Source organism: Ranitomeya variabilis, chromosome 4 (assembly GCF_051348905.1).
Source record: "Ranitomeya variabilis isolate aRanVar5 chromosome 4, aRanVar5.hap1, whole genome shotgun sequence".
NCBI classification, from domain to species: Eukaryota; Metazoa; Chordata; class Amphibia; order Anura; family Dendrobatidae; genus Ranitomeya; species Ranitomeya variabilis.
In genome coordinates, this window is record NC_135235.1 from 149,441,571 (window position 1) to 149,461,145 (window position 19,575).

Below are 19,575 nucleotides of genomic sequence, written 5' to 3' on the forward strand. Positions count from 1 at the left end.
TGATTGACAGGTTGGTCACACTTGTCAAACATAGTGATTGACAAATGTGGCCAACTTTTTACTATTGATGCTGCCTATGCAGCATCAATAGTAAAAAGATATAAAACATAATATTCTCACCCTCCGACAGCCCCCGCAGCCTTCCCGATCCTCGCGATGCTCCCGGCAACTCCCGTTCCCAGCCATGCCTTGCGACAATGACCCCAGATGACGTAGCATCACGCGAGACCGCTAAGTCATCACAGGTCATTGTCGTAAGGCATCACTGGGAACGGGAGCTGCCAGGAGCATCGCTAAGGCCTGGGCTGGATCCGGGGGCCGCCAGAAGGCGAGCATATAACTATTTTTTATTTTAATACTTTTTTAAGGGCCTGGAGGATAGTCTCCTCTCCTCCACCCTGGGTACCATCTGCACATGATCCGCTTACTTTGCGCATGGTGGGTATAGCCACATGTGGGAAGTAAGCGGGTCAGTGCATTCTTATGTGTGCGGAATCGCCGCATTAGCACAGCATTGCGGAATCCCATTGAATTCAATGGGTTGTGTTTTGTAGGCATTTTCGCAGTGTTTTCGCCACGAAAAAATGCGGCAAAAGCGCATACAATCTGCAACGTGTGCACATAGCCTTTATGTTACGTTCTGAAGCATTCTTTCTGATATTGTGCCATTACTGCCTGTAAAATGCTTTGGAATGAATGGCACTATGTAAGTGAGTAAAATAAATACATTTCTCTGTTATTCTTCCTGAATACATTGACATCTGGCTGGTATCATTTTTCTGGTCAATAGTGTGTGTTCCTACACATACTGATACTGATAACATTGTTTGGATAATATCAGACTGTGTAAGTACATGCCCCATTGGCAATAAACAGGAACACCCAATTGTCAAGTAATTTCCAGTAGGAATAAGGCTACTTTCACACTAGCGTCGGTATGGGGCCATCGCGCTGCGTCGGCCCGACGTATCGACGCATACTGTGCAAGAGCCGCACAACGGGGGCAGCGGATGCTGTTTTTCCACGCATCCGCTGCCCCATTGTGAGGTGCGGGGAGGTGGGAGCGGAGTTCCGGCCGCGCATGCGCGGTTGGAAATGGCGGACTGTCGGCACAAAAAAACGTTACATGAAACTTTTTTGCTGCCTGCGGTCTGCCACAACACGACGCAACCGTCGCACAACGGTTGCGACGTGTGTCAATATGTCGCAATGCATCGCTAATGTTAGTCTATGGGGAGAAAACGCATCCTGCAGACGACTTTGCAGGATGCGTTTTTTCGCCAAAACGACGCATTGCGACGTATGCAAAAAAACGCTAGTGTGAAAGTAGCCTAACACGGGAATGGCACAACACAAAGTAAAACATGCTCCAGAATCATTACTTTATGGGGAATATAAATATTTCCAGAACATACAATTCACGTACGACCACTTGTCCTCCGTCATTTCGCATAGACGCCATCACCCGCATGGATACATGAGTAATACATGAGTAATATCTACTGTTGTTACTCTGTGCTATAGTGATACAAAGTCTTCTCCTCAGAAATGAAACTGTGTGCTACTTGTCTGTCATTTGAAGATTTTTCCTTCTGTTCTACTTCTAGGAAGCTGCAGGCAAATATCATAAATCAATGCCTAAGTAATTTTTTATACCAGCTAACAACTTTTCTCCCATGACTTCTGACAGATATAATTCGTGCTGTAACATACTGATGCTGAGCATGATAAATGATAAGCTGCCGAACCTGGAGTGAGTGGCTGAATGTGACTAAAGCCAAGGATTGTAGAGGATACACTCTTATCAAGTGTAGGACAGAAATAGCTAATTACTGCCCCCATGTGGCCACTGTGGACTACAGCTACTGAGGAAAAAAAAAGATGATTTCGTATCATAAAAGTTTAAAAGATATAATTTTTTAATTCATAGATTTATTTATGTTTCTCTTATGGGATGGGCTTTTATAATGGCTGAAGTGACAGTCTTCATAAAAACTATTAGTGCAGTGTCTTATGCCAAGCCCAGAAACAGAAATAGTCCTTCGCCCATCTCAGTGGTGTCGTACTGGAAGCATACCCATAAAATATACCCTTTAGTAACACTTAAATGGGGCCTTCAGTCACGCTGAATGTGCAAAAAGACATGTAAAATGATAGCACAAACAAATACCAAAGCTACCAAAGCTATAGTAAACTGACTGCAGATGCAGAAATAGGGGCAGATAGTGTGTCAGGGAAATACTGCCTAGGAGACATATTCCCAGGCTGGTATCAGCCCTGGAGATAAGAGCTGACCAGGGCAGTTTCAGAATGTTGCTGAGGCCTCCTCAGAAATAAAAAATAAATAAACCCGACACACCGAGCACATATAACATAGCGTAATAAATAAGTCATCGCAGTGTGGTCTGTAGCAAATAAGTGTGCAGTGATTGTATATGATGTGTGTACAGTGTGTGCAGTCTATGGATGTTCTACAGCGTAGGCACAAGGGCCATCATGAGATAGTCTTGTGTAACCACATATTACTGACTCAGCTTCCATCAGGCTAGGCTAAACAACGCAGCTGATGGGGGGACTTTTTTCATCATTTGGTCTGTCCATGTTACATGTTTATATCACTATTAATGGATAATAGACAAGATACCCTGTTTATTCAAGAAAAATTGGGTGAAAGTCTTGCTAATTTAAAGGGAAGATTTTTCAGAAAGTGACCTATTGTTTAAATTAGTTTTTTTTAAAGCATTTTTGTATATTGTATATGGGTTTTTTTTTTTTACAAATTTCTGCTAATATTTTTTTTATACATTACAATCTGTAATTTGACTTCCTATTGTTTCAGGAAACAATATATGTACATAGCTTTAATGAACAGACTCCGACCTAACATTTTGAATTGAAAAAGTAAAGTTTCTAATGAGCATGTCCAGAGATCATTGTAAAAAGGAGGGGAAGCAGGGTCAGCTGTGACGCCGCCTATTCTGAATGGTGGATCCTGTATCTGCTTTGTATAGAGCAATAACCTGCCACTTTAATTCTGCCTCTGCTGATAATAAGCCTGCTGAAAACTCTCCCAGAGGGATCAGGAAGTATGAATCTAAAAAGGCACAGATTATAGCTTCCCTTTAAGCCTCATGCATTCTAGCTGGACGGATCATTTTATTTTGAGGAATATGTAGTGACTCTAGCATTGATTTTCAAACTAAATACACCAGCCTCATCCCATCTAAGGAATCTACTTCCCACCTTTATGACTTTATATGAGGCACCACCATCTATTGTTTTTAAAAGAAAGTAGTTTGCAAACTGCATAAGGTTTGGGGACCTCCACACTGGGTAATATGTTAAGGGTAAGAGATTGCCCCAATCCAGGTGAAATCTGAGTCAGTAATACACAAGTAAAGCAAGGCATGATATGGGGCCGGACGTATTTTGGACAGACAAGCACCCTGCACCCAAAGCTTTACAAATTAGGATTAAGCTGAGTTTGATTACGGAGTGAAACCCAAAGCATAGCGCAGAAGGACTATAGCACTTACAATAGATGTGTCCACCGCTTGTGCTTGTCACAGTCATCTGTTACACTGGTTTGTACATTGTCACCTGGCAGTGTGTTCCATTTGCAGTAACTTTTCTTACTTCCATGTTTGTATTATTGTCTCATTCATTTGCTTCTTTTTTCCTGGGAAAATCATCTCAAGAATAACAAGTGTCATTGACGTCTCCTCCATTCATTAACGTTGCAAGCAAATCAATTCCTTTTCTTTATCTTTACTACTTTTCAACTTGAGTGCATTATTGTAATGCAAATTGACTTCTAAAACCAATGGTCATGTCAATGACTTGGAGCTGCACTCTGTGTTTTTGGTTCACTATCACTACCTCATAACGGTTCCAGCTTGTTGGACCCTCTTCCTTGTGTATTTAAGACCATGTGTTCTTCTCAGGCAAATTTGACTTGTTAATTATGCTTATGTTTCCCTTTACTGACTATATTCTTCTTCTTTTTTTCCTCTCTATCCATCCTTTCCTTATTAACTTACTTCTCATACTAACTTCACTCTGTTGTGCCTATCACATCACCATAATGATGGTCACCAAACCTCAATGCACTGCTCTGTTGGGTTTGGTCGTATCAATCACAGTGCTCCTGAAACGCCCGAGCTGTAAGTAGACATTTTTTCACTTAATCCTACAAAGGCTAGGTTTATTCCTCTTGGAATTTCATGTTTTTACACTCTACAGGGATGTTTTTATATTAAAAAAGGTCATTCTAAGTATTCCTGGTACAGTACCTCAGCAATTTTTACAGCTCGTCTTAAAGTCTTTATATCGCCCTGATTTACAATACCATTACCAATGCACATAACTGATGTAAACAAAAGATATTGTATACATTAAAAAATAGAAAATCCATTGGCCCTCGAAATTGAAATATGGCAATTAAAATCTCTCAGATTGGCTAATCGAGGTCCAAAGTGAAAAGTGCAAAGTACGCTATGTAGTAGACCACCATCTTTTTCACTTAGAAGTGCCAAGTTGCTTCCTATTCCTTTTTTGGACTCAATGGAATGATATTAAGAAAAGGGCATCATGTGAGACCAACTTGGCACTTTTCAGTTGCAGAAAGATCAGAAATGTCCTCATCACCTATATTAATGGCATATCTCTTGGATATGCCACACTTCATGATTGGTGGCACTCCCAACACTTCTGCCAAAGAAAGCACCACAGTGCTAATTTATCACTTCAGTGTTTTCCTTGGAGACTGGCCACCTAGCCATGCAGGTAGTGTATGGTGTAGTTACCTGCATTGGTGGGCAAATGCAATGTTGTGCCGAAATTGAATCCCCACCAATCAAAAAGTGATTCCTACCCTATAACTGATATACAATCACTTTGTAAGATGGGAAAACCCATGTATAAGGCAGTGTCCTACATCCATATCCATAGGGCACATTTCACTTCAATTCTTCATTGGCTTTCTGATGGGCGATATGCACTCCATGCTTTAATTAAAGGGGCCTGTCTTTGTGATAGATTCCCTTTAATAGCATGCATGTTGACTTTTCTTCATGATTATCGATGTGTCATTTGCTACATATTAATAATGAGTATTGAGACACAAATACATTAAATTTCTCCTGAAAATCTAAAGATTTCTTTGACAGTGTTTACTTCTGTGCTACGCTTCCTATTCAATGGTCAGCTGTTCTGGGTGTGTTCCTGCTCTATCTCACAGGATATCAGGGTATTGTTAACTATTTTTGATGAATCTGGCAAGGACAGTTTGCCTTCTCTATTACTGATCTTATTATCAGCCATCACATGACACAGTCACTTGTAGACACTTCTACGAGACCAATCCATGTGCTTGCTTTAGTCTGTATGTGGCTTTCACACGTCTTTACACTGTTGCCCCCCTACAAAGTGTGCGTTCTCTAGTCTGCTATACGGAAATCTCTCGGTAAAGAATTAACGTTCACTAGTTTAAGCCCTAGGGTTTTGCTAGGTATAAAATGTATAGTGATATGTAATTAGTAGAAGTCATTGTTCAGTTGGATACTAGCTTTTCGAAGGTAGGAAGGCTTCTCCTTAATGCATTCCTCTCGATATGGCCTAGTAAATGTAGCAGAAGTATATGGCTAGTTCATTCTAGGCAGAAAATTGGAATTCGCCAGTTTCATGGAAATTCTCATTACAAGTAAAATCTTTGACACTATATTACGAGCTTTGTGACTAGTTATTACAAGATTGATAAGACATACCGACAAAATCTATGCAACATGTCACATTGCAGTTGCCAAATCTTTAAGAACGTTTCCTTAGCATTCGCTATCCATAAACTTTGCGTTCCCACACTGAAGATGATATTTGGAATTAGTTTGTAAAGGGACTAAACTAATGTATATGTGAAATCAACAGATTACATAATTCTATTCTGAAGCCTCAGTTTTCTCAATGAGCGGCAGCCACCATCCTTCATGAATAGGTGGGGTGCGAATAAAGATTCATTACATTTTTACATATTTTGCAAGCTCATGCCAAGACCGCTCACTCAAACCTGCTTCGGGTAAAGTACATGTGACAAATGTATCCATTCATAATGTGGCAATATATATACCAAGAACCAACAGTCAATGTCATAATGTTGTTGTGTTGATGACACAATCAAACCTTTATATGAAGAGTAATTAAGACGTAGTACATACAATATATGTACTTATTACATGGAAATTGATATAGATATATTAATCAAAATAGCTCATAGCTTAAAAGACCATGTAATGTAAAGGTTTGACTGAGTAATTGATTTTTTTCATTGTTATGTGTTTGAATATGTTGTGTTACAAAAGCAAATGCAAACAAAGGCTTATCAAAGAACTGTAAGATATCCTTTCTTTGAGTAATACAGCTCCATGACTGAGGCTGCAACAGCTTTAAGAGCAACTGAACTACGTACAACTCTTGCTCATTTTTAAAAGAAACTGTGACATTTTTGTGTATGGAAAACATGTAATATTTTATCTGAATTGGACTGTATTATGTTGCTATTCCAGATGCACAGCCTATGGACAAGAGTGACACAGTTTTTGGAAAAAAAAACAGCCTTTTTTTGGACACTGCCTGTAATTAATAAAACTTTTGTTTGCAACCTTTAGGCTATGTTGACTTAGAGGATTACTATTGTTCTATTTTGTTCAGATGCCAGTTATACCATGTTAGTGCATTAGATTCATGAACCTCATTAGAGGATTTACACTGTTTCTGTGTTGACTTTTCTGCCACTTTCCCACTAATTTAAGGGGTATTTTCAAGTTATGAAATTACTTAAGTTAGTTAGCTAGTGTTAGGGCTGGCGGAATGCACCAAATAATGTAAAGGGAGATATGAGGTGCGTTTGCATCCCGGGGTCCACTGTGCAGAGATGGAACCTGCTGCTAAGTAATGGCGGAACAAGATGGCGGATGAACGCTTGTGCACACGTGGGTTAAACTTTACCCAGTGTGAATGGAAGCAAACTCTGTTGCTTCACAGAGTCACAAAAGGAACACTGTGTCCTGTTAGCAGTCACAGGGTGTAGCTGGTAGACGCTAGTGGGATCTCTATGATTCACCTCCACTATGCTGGTGATTGGACTCGCCCTGACCCTGTGTGGCTTTTGAGCCCACGCCTGAGGATGCCCTGAGTCAGAAGCTGAGTCCAAGCGGGAATTCCCAACCTACACTGACCGGTGGAAAAAACCCAGCTGTGCAGCCTAGATATGGTGCTGACAGTTTGCTCCACTCACCCTAATACCCAAACAACAACCAAAGGGATGGGGATCATTAAGGAGCTTTCACCAGTCTCAAACACACAGCACTCACACACCTAGTCAGGTTTATATGACCGAGTGGCCATGCGAACCTTTTATAGCTGTAGCCTTTCAGGACCTTCCTGGTAGTCCAATCAGAGCTGCTACAGGACCTTAGCATTTGACCTCTGACCGCCAATGAGAAATCATCCCACAGGCATGCTCAGTAGATGAAAAGCAGGACTTAGTCCCTGGAATGTCTGCTCGCCACTGATCAATGCTGGTTACAAAGGCTGAACCTGGGATGGCAGCTGTAACCAGACACACAGTATCAGCTTGAGCCAGATGCTGGGACTGACATCTCTGCTGATCAGACTCCACTGCGGCTGGAGAAGAATTGGAGACTGCAGACAACATGGTTCAAGATTCCCCCTGTGCAGAGGTGGGAACTCGACAGCTAACAGATAGCATGAAAATAGGCAAGTTTACAGTTGACTTGCTTTTTGCATTTATTGTCTCTCTCCTCCAATGACAGCTGTTATCTTTCATAGTGCACAGCTGGCTTCCATGCAGCTCAGCCTTTAGTGCCTTCTCAAATGTTGGCCAAGAATGTGCAGTGGTTAACTCCTACCATACTAGCCACCTCTCTGCAGCCTTTTGATTTCTATACAGCAGTTAGATGCTCCCTTCTCTCTTAGTGCCTGACAAACTGATGTCTGTTACATATTTCAGCCCCCTCACACTATCAGGTCCTTTCAGAGCAGTTTTCCTAAATACAGCTTTCACAGTCCAGGCTTGTGTGTATTGAAATGTCCTGTTATCCCTACATGTTAATAAGGTGATAACAGTGAAGACTTCAGAACAAACCACTGGCAAAGTGGCATGTAAAAGCCATCACATTTGTATTTTACACATAGTGGTTTTTTTTCTGCAGAAATAACTCTAGGAGCATTTCTTAGAACTGTTCCAAGTCCACAGGTGATTCATCTATGTGAACATGGCCTAAATAAATGTATTAAACTGGTTATTTAATTGTATAGTAAATATGATTATTTAGCAAGCTCTTGCATTTACATTTTGGCAGTAGTGGAAGCTAATAATTATATACATGAAAGATCTGCTCAAGTTGCATTGCATTTGACGCTGTGTAGGTACACTCAATTAAATCTCAAACCACTTGAAAGCACAAAATACCATGTTCCTAAAACGATCACTAGAAGTAAGCATATAGTAGGACATTTACTTCATACACAGGACTTAATGAAAATAATACTAGAGTACAAAGCAATCCATTTTTAAGAGGCACAGTACATATGTTGTTCTGTGAAGGCAATGAGAGCGGCATTAAAATCTCAAAAACTGCCTATTTTTGGGCATAACATGCTTCAAAATGTTCAAGCTTTCTATAAAAAAAAATGGTGGAATAGCTTAATAAATCTCTCTTGCAGTCGTTTGCCTACAGCTGGAAATATTAAATCCTACAGGCAGTTGTAAAGTCAATGGCCAATTAAAATTAGAGCGGACCAAATTTTTGTGTAATGCAGGACCTGTTTTAGACACTGTGTGTCCCAGAGCAAAATTAAAAGTGCGCCTGAAATGTTAAGATATTGCACCATCATCCACAAATATTTATGGTGCAATTACCAAAGCTGGTCCACTATATGTAATATGCGGGCACTGCTGATTAACTACAAATCAAGTAGTGCTCGTCTTCTAGCCTATTATGCTAACGCGAATGATGGGGCCAGAACTCATGCTAATACGATTGTTATAGATCCATATGGTATCTTGTTTATTGCAGCACATATCCGGTTTGCACAGAGCGATCTGCAGTTTTTGTTCCAGCATAAATTATCCCCAATCATTTATGCTGGAACAAAAATTATTCTTTGAATGAGCATATTGCTGTAGTTTCTCTGATTCTACACATATTCCATGGAACACACACTGTATATCACACGCTCAATGCTAAACAAACACACATACACACTATACGTAACACACACTCTCAATGCTATACGCACTATATGCTACACACACACACCCTCTCAATGATACACACACTGTATGTTATACACACACTTTATGTTACACAGATGAACACATGCTATTCTACATACGCAGACTTCATACATCACATATAGTATAGTGTTCAAGAAATCCCATCTCCACTATGTGTGAAGGAATGCCACCGGCTTCCCTGCGGAGATGGACATGTGGCACGTCTTTCCAGACTGCAGCAGGTCTATTTATCTTGTGGTGATGCTCAGTCTCCGCAAGATAATTATCACCGTCCAATGTATTGGACGCATTGATTCCGCACGGTTCAATAAACACATGCGGAATCACCTGTGTTCAAAAGCCAGCAGAGCTTTGGATGGAGCAGACGAGTGCTGCGTCCAAAGCGCTGCCATTTACTGACCATGGGAACATACCCTTACTATACATAGCCTTTGTTGAACACATGAACTCCATGCTACACACACACTCTATGCCACACATACTGTATATTACAATCACACAGATAAGGTTACACACGCAATGTTAGAAAACAAACTCTATGCTAGACACAGACACTGTACACTTCACATACACACAATCTCACACTCCATGCTACACACACATCATGTTGCTCACAGCATGTTACAAAGTAAAACTCAGTGCTAGCTACACAGATACTGTATGCTACACACTCACCTACACACTCCATGCTAAACAGAGACAGTATATTACAAAGTTCAAAAGAGCAGAGCACCGCCGCTGGCTGTCAGAAATAAATAAACAATGCTGAAAACAATACCGCTTAGGTTCAATTACCCAAATCTTCGGGTGCTCACCGTAGAAGAAACAATGATGCAGTATCCAAAAAAGTGAAAAAGGTGGCACTCACCAGATAAAATCCATGCTTTATTAGACAAACTTGTAAAATTACATCTTCAGCTGGAGGGAGGGCAGTGGAGTGCGAGGACAACGGGCCGTTTCGTGCTGAATAGCGCTTCTGCAGTACACTGACCAGTAGAAGCGCTATTAAGCGCGAAACAGCCCATTGTCCTCGCACTCCACTGCCCTCCCTCCAGCTGAAGATGTAATTTTACAAGTTTGTCTAATAAAGCATGGATTTTATCTGGTGAGTGCCACCTTTTTCACTTTTTTGGATACAGAGACAGTATATTAAAAAACACACTCCATGCTACACACACACGCTGTATGGCATACACACTCATTGACAGACAAACACACACACACAATGCCATACACAGGGAGAATGTGGAGGACATATCAGGCTCTCTCCTCCTCAAATCAGCAGGTTGAAATCTTTGGTCAAATAACCTTGATTTCACCAGAGGTCCTAATAACCTCAGAAACTACACTGATAATGCAGGGTTGGCATTATCAGTGCAGATTTTGGTTGGTGAAGGCAGACAGCCACAAACTGACCAGCGCACCAAACTTGTAGCCATTTAGTGTCTTGGTGTTGTCTCTTTTGGGGATTGTGACCCATGGCAATTGTCCAATTTCTCCCACCTAACACTTGACCTGAAGAAGTGGTAAGGGTTTTGTCTGGTTAATAGAGTGGGGTCCTGAGTTTAGGATCTTCATCTGTTAGTAAGAGTAATTTTTGCTCTGGAGGATCTGGCCATGCATTACAAAGTCCATATATTTAATTGGGAACCATCCAATGCTTCAACTGCGTTTAAGATTATGGAACACTTACTAGTGTGCCTCCCATAGTTAAGCGATGAAAGTGCCAACAGTGGTATAATTGGTGATCTGATCACCAGAGAACTTTAACAAAATCGGATTGTCTAAAGTGGACATATTTTATGTCTAAGCCAGAAGTTTAAACTCTACCGACTATATAGTAAAATCATTAAAAGTGCATTATACGTTATTAATTTACACAGAAGTGTTTATATAGCCCTAGCATAATTCTTTAATATTTGAAAAATATTAAGGAATGAGGCCATAAAATACAATAATCATGAGTAAATCTTTGTTAGATTATAAACAATAATTTATTCTGCCATTTTTACTAAATGCAAGATTTAAACATACCACTAAGTGCTAATATGTGCTAGAAAAAGCGAAGCTATGCAAATCTTTAGTGATTGTGAAATACATTCATTCACCTTTTTCCCAGATATACTTCCAGATAAAATGGACATAAGAATTACTTGTAGCAAATCTTCAACTCCCCTCTTTCTACATTGCAGTAACGTCCCAGTTAAAGATCCTCATGTAGACATTGCTTCTCCAGTATATCAGGCTGTGCTTAAAAATCAGGGCAAAAGTGAATATGAAATTGACGATTGGGCACGTCGTGCTGCCAACCTGCAGTCCAAGTCATTCCGTGTCCTTGCACAGTTAACGGGAACAGAATACTGTGAGTAGACTTTATGGCTATGGCTTTTAAATTATTATGTAATATTTAATTGTTGAATAAGTGAGTGTGCGCTTCTTAAGGTCATCAAATAGATTAGAAAAAAGTTAGCAAAGCCTGTCCATTTCAGCAGAGGCAGCTTACCAAGAGGTTGGAGATATACAGATGTACTGTAAAGCCCCCATGCACTTCTTTGGGTCTCCTATCACAGCTCCATACAAAAAAGCCATAATACACTGGAGTTGCTGTAGACATTTGGAATATGGATAGATAGATAGATAGATAGATAGATAGATAGATAGATAATAGATTGATAGATAGATAGTAGATAGATAATTTTACTGTTTTTCTGTATTCTTAAGGTCTATTTTCTTACTTTTCTTGCAGTGCAAGACCCTGATGAAGATGCACTAAGAAGGTCAAGGTAGGCAACTAGCAGCAAAATCATGTGGCCATCCTAATAGATAACAAAATGCCTAAAGCTCTTAAGCAGATCTAATAAACACAAATGTAAACCAGATTTAACATTGACGTTAATCTGCTATTGGCTTTTCAATTGGCTATAGTAAAAAAAGTGGTGACCATTTCTTCTTAAAAAAAAAAAAATCTTTATCCTGGCAAAGTTCATCTATATATGATGTTGTGGCACTAAGTGAGCAATTTATTTGGATAGTAATCTTTAAACAAGGCATATGTTAACATACAAGGAAGTTGGTAGACATTTTGAAAATTACACTTGAAGTAAATTTCACAAACATAAACGTCAGAAAGTTATGTAAGCCATTCTTTAAGAGAACATCCCGTATTTGACAAAGGACCTAGCTCATTTAGGTCCAAATCTCCTTTCTCATCTGTGTGGTGGCATGAACCCATGTGATGACCTAAACAATGCTGCATAGAAATCAATCCCCGCCTTGAAAATATTTCACTTTATTTGCGGCTGACAATTGAGGATGGTTTCTAGTACCAATGTAACGAACTTACAGCCATTGAAAGAGAACCTATCGCCAGGGCATGACCCCTTTAGATTATGTCATCAGCACAATGCCTTAGCAAAATAACTAGTGAACATAGTGGCACATATTAAAAGACCCCTAATATATCAATTATAGCTGAGTTGTTAGAGGGGTTTTCCAGTTTTAGGATATTGGGGACCTTTCTTCAGCATCCTTCATCAATATCAGATCAGTGGTTGTCCAACACTGGGCACAGCCACCAATCAGCTTTTATCATCGCCAGCAGATGTAAACAGCGTAGTAGCTGAGTAGCTGGTAACAGCTGATTGTTGGGTGTCCTGGGTATTGGATCCCCACCGGTCTGATATTGATTACCTCCACTGGGGATGGGTTATCAATACCATAATAGTAGAAACCTTTTTAAGTCTAACTATCTTCATAGAAACTGGAATTTTCCTGCTGGGATTTTACCAAGTGTTTATTACTAAACATGACATGCCTTATAGGCAATTGCTTATTGGATCCTCTACTTGCAGTTTGATTCCCAAGATCCCAGCTATATGTGGACTCTTCCTTAAAACCCAAATAAATGTAGACACATATAACAAAACAAATACATAAGCGCAAATATTAAGAAGGCACTTATTCATTGAGTCGATTGACAAGGTGCTTATTTATGGGGCCATCTTGGCATATTGAGAAATCCAAATAAATTGCCATGTGTGTAGGCAGGAGAGTGAAGGTCACTGTCCCTAACCCCTTTATTCCTCCTCTCTCTTTCTCTCTCTCTCTGTTTTTCCATGCCACAGGGAAAAGTTTGAAACGGAACGTAACAGCCCACGCTTTGCCAAATTGCGCACCTGGCATCATGGCCTTTCGGCACAAATCCTTAATGTTAAAAGCTAAATGCCCACGTGTAGCACAATATCTATTGAAAGGCAATGAACAAAAATATCCACTGCACATCATATACAGGAAAATATAAATATATAAATAGAAAAAATACAAGAGTTTGTTTTTTTCGTGCTTGTCTTTACCTCATTTTACTCCCCCATTATCAATGATATCATAATTATAGTGGATATTTGCTGTGAGTTTGGATTTAATATGCTGTTTGGATTCAGAAAAAAATAAACTAGCTCTTGTATTTCATTTCCTATAAATAAAGAAGCTGTAAACTAACATTTATCAGGATTCGTGTGATCACTGTATAGGCTGGTAATTTAGAATGTAGGATTGAAGCTGTTGTGTAGGATTGAGTGAAGTACATGCCTGCTATGCAGGTGAATAATGGACTCTGGCTTGATGGATTAGCTGTTTGACTATAGACCATGTATTGCAGCCATGAACATATGCATCCTAAGTAGCTAAGGTATTTTACTAGCATTGCAAAAAAAGGGCAAAAAGGAGTGAATTTATTGTGGAGAGGCCGAAATTAGTTCTGCATTACTGCTAATTGACAGCTCCAGACATGTGAATGAGGACCCTCGGGTCACATATGCCACTAATCATAAAGATTGCTTAAATAGAACCTTGCAGGTGATACATGCTGCACGATATATATGCAGCATGTATCAGGCACTGGCGGCATGATCTCAGCCTTACAGTGGGTACGGAAAGTATACAGACCCCTTTAAATTTTTCACTCTTTGTTTCATTGCAGCCATTTGGCAAATTTAAAAAAAATCATTTTTTTCTCATTAATGTGCACGCTGCATCCGATCTTGACTGAAAAAAACAGAATTATAGTAATTTTCGTAAATTTATTAATAAAGAGAAACAGAAATATCACATGACCATAAGTATTCAGACGCTTTGCTCAGTATTGAGTAGAAGCACCCTTTTGAGCTAGTACAGCCATGAGTCTTCTTGGGAATGATGCAGCAAATTTTTCACACCTGGATTTGAGGATCCTCTGCCATTCTTCCTTGCAGATCCGCCCCAGTTCCATCAGGTTGGATGGTGAACGTTGGTGGACAGCCATTTTCAGGTCTCTCCAGAGATGCTCAATTAAGTTTATGTCAGGGCTCTGGCTGGGCCAGTCCAGAATGGTCACAGAGTTGTTCTGAAGCCACTCCATTGTTATTATAGCTGTGTGCTTAGGCTCATTGTCTTGGTGGAAGGTGAACCTTTGGCCAAGTCTGAGGTCCAGCGCACTCTGGAAGAGGTTTTTATCCAGGATAGCTCTGTACTTGGCCGCATTCATGTTTCCTTCAATGACAACCAGTCGTCCTGTCCCTGCAGCTGAAAAACACCCCCATAGCATGATGCTGCTACCACATTGCACTGGTGGGATTGTATTGGGCAGGTGATGAGCAGTGCTTGGTTTTCTCCACACATGCCGCTTAGAAACATCACCAAAAATGTCTATCTTTGTCTCATCAGACCAGAGAATCTTATTTATCATAGTTTGGGAGTCCTTCATGTGTTTTTTAGCAAACTCTATGCAGGCTTTCATATGTCTTGCACTGAGGAGAGGCTTCCGTTGGGCCACTCTGCCATAAAGGCCCAACTGGTGGAGTGTTACAGTGATAGTTGACTTTGTGGAACTTTCTCCCACCTCCCTACTGCATCTCTGGAGCTCAGGCACAGTGATCTTGGGGTTCTTCTTTACCTCTCTCACCAAGGCTCTTCTCCTATGATTGCTCAGTTTGGTTGGAAGCGCCAGGTCTAGGAAGACTTCTGGTGGTCCCAAACTTCTTCCATTTAAGGATTATGGAGGCCACTGTGCTCTTAGGAACATTGAGTACTGCAGAAATTCTGTTGTAACCTTGACCAGATCTGTGCCTTGCCACAATTCTGTTTCTGAGCTCCTTGGCCAGTTCCTTTGACCTCACGATTTTCATTTTGTCTGACATGCAGTGTGAGCTGTGAGGTCTTGTATAGACAGATGTGTGCCTTTCCAAATCAAGTCCTATCAGTTTAATTAAACACAGCTGGACTCCAATGAAGGAGTAGAACCATCTCAAGGAGGATCACAAGGAAATGGACAGCATGTGACTTAAATATGAGTGTCTGAGCAAAGGATCTGAATACTTATGACCATGTAATATTTCAGTTTTTCTTTTTTTATTAAATTTGCAAAAAGTTCTACATTTATGTTTTTTTCAGTCAAGATGGGTGCAGAGTGTACATTAATGTGAAAAAAAACATTTTTGAATTTACCAAATGGCTACCATGTAACAAAGAGTGAAAAATATAAAGGAATCTGAATACTTTCCGTACCCACTGTATATGTTTGACTCTGAAACATGTTTCAGAGAAAGACATGCTTTAAAAGCTGCCTGGGACCGAGCCACACAAGAGACTAGTCAGACAGGTGGGTCTCCAGTAGCTTGCCCCACCTGCTGCCCTTGATTGACTTGTCCCTCCTTGCATGCATGTATAGGGAGAGACCTGTCAATCAATGGCAGTGGGTGGGAAGAAGCTGCCGAGGATCCACTTGTCTGACTGGTTTCCCCTGCCGATTGGCTGTTAAAGTATGTTTAATGCCGCAGTGTTTCAAAGTGAGATCTTGCAGACAGTGTCTGATACATGCTGCCTGTGGATCGGGAGCACCATGTATCAACTGCCAGGTTCTCTTTAAAAGCGTGATATTCATTAGTGCAGTTTATTATTTTTCTGCTAGCCATATCCTTTATGTGGTGTTTGCCGGCAATATCTGTACATTTTAATGCCCATGTGCAAATGCAAAGTGTGCACAGAGTTGTTTTAAATGAGTTCTAAGCTTTTACGTTTGTACAGTGTGTGTATACTTGACATGGTTTTGAGCTTTAATGATGATACTCTGGTCATCAGTTTGAAAAGATAATATCTATTAGGTCAGTTCTTATTTATTAAATGTAGCAATAAGTTTAGATATTAGCTTCATTCATTTTCATAGTGTGTTCTCTAGTACAGAGTACTGGGTGATAAGTATTACTCCTCAATAAAGAGTTAACTCCAATATATGGGGTAGAATAGTCTGCGCAGTAAGAAGAGTCTGAAGTTAGGATCATGCGATCAGTTCAGGTTAGAAAGCCACCTGCTTTTCATTAAGTGTAGTATAAGGCTGATTTGATGAGGTTTCCTTAGTTCTTTCACCATAGCAGCAAAGATAGTGATGTAATATAAGACATATTCTTGTGATGGTTTTGACCTGGTTTGTGTTTATGTTTGAATTCCACATTAACTTTCTTGTATTGCTTTTGCTTATGATCTTCTGTATTAATAGAGACACATTATGTGCTTGTGTTGTGAAAATAAAGTGGCTAATAAAAAATATAAAAAGATATCACGTTTTTGTATTAATCAATAGCCTGATAGACAAAGATAAGAAAATGTTAAAGATTTTCTCAATATCCATATGCCTAGGGACTATCAGGCAGCTGATTTAGCAGACCACAAATGGAGATTTAAAATAAAGGTGGGTTATTTCACATGGGATTAAAGACTTAGATTAAATGGGTTGTTACTTGGCCCATGGACACCATTTATCACCTATCCTCAGGACTGGAACAGGAGATAGCTGTATGATTGCTGAGGGTCTCATCTCCATCAGTCCAATACACAATGAATGATGCAATAGTGCTCATATTTGACTACCACGTCTATCAAACGGAGATAACGGGACCCCTTTCTGATAATCAGTAGTGGGACTTCCAGTGCTATACTTTTATTACCTATCATTTGGATATGTGATAAATGTTGCAACTTGATTATGTTTCAGTCATTTTTAGGGCTCATCGATGGCCATCATTTTACCTCATTTCACCAATGGTATTAAGGCCACAAATCTCATACCATCCTTTATTCTACTAAACCAAAATAAGGTAATCATATTACTCCATGGTTAATACTGCACAAAGTTTGGGAATCTTGGCCAAAAATGGACCATATTCAAACCTCAACATATTTGTGCTACAGCAATTTAATATTTTCATAGGATACCGATGTAAAGATATGGATCACGACTATGTCCTCATAATGACACTTAAGAAATGGACATAGGTTTGGGTATACACAATGCTGTCAATTATTTTTTGTTACCTTTTAAAGCACCCTAAACTTTCACTGGCAGTTGGCACTTTGCAGCCAAGAGAAGCACACATTGCTTCAAGGTCATGTAACCAATCTCATAGGCTGGCCATACATAGGTAGACAGGACACACTGAGAAACAAGGAATACACAAGGTCACATCCAGGATCCTTGTATGCCAGACATCAAGAAAATAAGCACTACCAGTGGTGCCTAGCAGAACGGCTCTATGACATAACAGACACATGAACACTCTTAGGGTTACAAGACAGTAGAAGACCAAAACTGTCGGCCTTACATTTAATGCATCAAAAATATATGGCAGAAGGCAGGATATTGATGGACGAAGATAAAATGTTACAATTTTTGACTCATAGACCGCACCTGGTCAAACTATCCACAATAGTGCTGTCCATATACATCAGACTGCTGTGTTTGACAGTTCAGCCCATAAATACATGCGGGACTGTCGAACACCACTAGGCAAACACTTATTACAGACAGTTTTGATCTGATGAGACAATTCTATGGTTATTAGAGACATAAATAGTATCAAAGGTATTTGCCAACCACCTACACCTCTATACCCCACAGGGGCTACATAGTACCAAAGTAATGTAGTCAGGTTTTCCTACGCAACGTGTCCTGTTCTGGCAATAATTATATAAATATATGGTCAACTTTTCCTACTTCTAGAAACATTGTTCCAGATGCACTTATTTACAGCAAAAAATAATATATAATATTCGTGCTATATATACATCAGTAAAAACGTTAGTTGCTACTTTAGACAATATTTGATTGTCTTAGACTATAAACCCTAAAAAAAAATTGCACATCAATCCAAATAAGGAACAGATATTAAGAAGGAGCAGTTATTGTGCTGCAGTGATTTCCAAATTGATTTTCACGCAGAAACCTTGTGGATGATTTCCCATTCTAAGGAAGTTCTATTTATGGATTGATCAATTATCACACAAGCTCCACACATATCACCGTCCTTCAAAGAGTCCATGTATACTTCTCAATAGTTTCTTCTACATTTTCGCTTAATTTAGAGAAATGTGTATTGGAATTATCTCAGTAACTACAGTCAATGTTAGATCAGGGAAAGCATGAAATATCCCAACTTTCTACGAGAAGCTTCCAGATACCAAGATTGGGAATCCCTTACAGTACTATGTATGTGTTGATTATAAGGCATTATAAAAACCAAAATGGCCATGATTTTCATGTAGGTGAAATTAGAGGGTTTTTTGACTTCACATTTTGTTGCTCCATCCATTGACGATCAATTGTTTTAGACGCATAAAATCAGATAGTCAGTTTCTAGTGCACATATAAAACCAGCTTCAGTAGATAAAATGTAGCACGTGGGCAACCTATCCTTCCTGCAATCCCAAACTGAACCAATAAGCCGCAAGCTTGTGCATCCGTGAAGATGCTTCCATGGGGCTGCCAGTCTTAATCTTAAACAAAGCAAAAATATCGGCCTTCAAGGTAAATGTGCTTGATTGCTTATGGAATAGGGAAGTAGCATTTTCTGCTGTGGCCTGCGCTTGTTTAATTGCACTAACATCTTATCCCTTTTCCTCATTCCCGCTCACTATTCCTCAAATCCATTCGTACTGACCATAAAAGCAGGCAATGTAATATGATAGGACTGTGCACTGCACGCATTGAATGCAGGAAATGTCAACTGCATGCATCATGCAACAAAACTATGCATTAGAATTGAAATGAAAGGCTAGTTAATGTTAATGTCAGACTTCGATGACCTTCTCAGATCGGATTGTAGGCATGGAGAAATAGCTTGCACTGAGTCTTGAGATATTTTGAGCATCAACTGCAGTTTCCCATAACTTTGCTTGTGTTAACACAAAAATATTCCAATGTATGTGCCTAAAAAGGGGCTTCTTTGTAGAGTAGT

The 19,575-nt window shown here is 39.7% G+C and overlaps 1 protein-coding gene and 1 long non-coding RNA gene across 3 annotated transcripts in view; both read left to right on the forward strand.

Annotated features, from left to right (window-relative positions):
• LDB3 (LIM domain binding 3) overlaps positions 1-19,575 on the forward strand; it is a 291,111-nt gene that overhangs the window by 153,462 nt on the left and 118,074 nt on the right. Inside the window, exons 7-9 of one of the 2 annotated variants that reach the window (XM_077259319.1) lie at positions 11,506-11,675; positions 12,060-12,096; positions 13,438-14,339. In XM_077259319.1, coding sequence (XP_077115434.1) covers positions 11,506-11,675; positions 12,060-12,096; positions 13,438-13,534 — 304 coding nt within the window. In that variant the 3' untranslated portion in view covers positions 13,535-14,339. Of the gene's footprint in view, positions 1-11,505; positions 11,676-12,059; positions 12,097-13,437; positions 14,340-19,575 lie in introns of those variants that run through there. The other variant, XM_077259320.1, reaches the window with a different exon arrangement.
• The window catches only part of LOC143770073 (uncharacterized), a 44,259-nt gene continuing 43,678 nt past the window's right edge, over positions 18,995-19,575 (forward strand). Inside the window, exon 1 of the long non-coding RNA XR_013214542.1 lies at positions 18,995-19,145. This is a non-coding gene — a long non-coding RNA (uncharacterized LOC143770073). The remainder of the gene's footprint in view (positions 19,146-19,575) is intronic.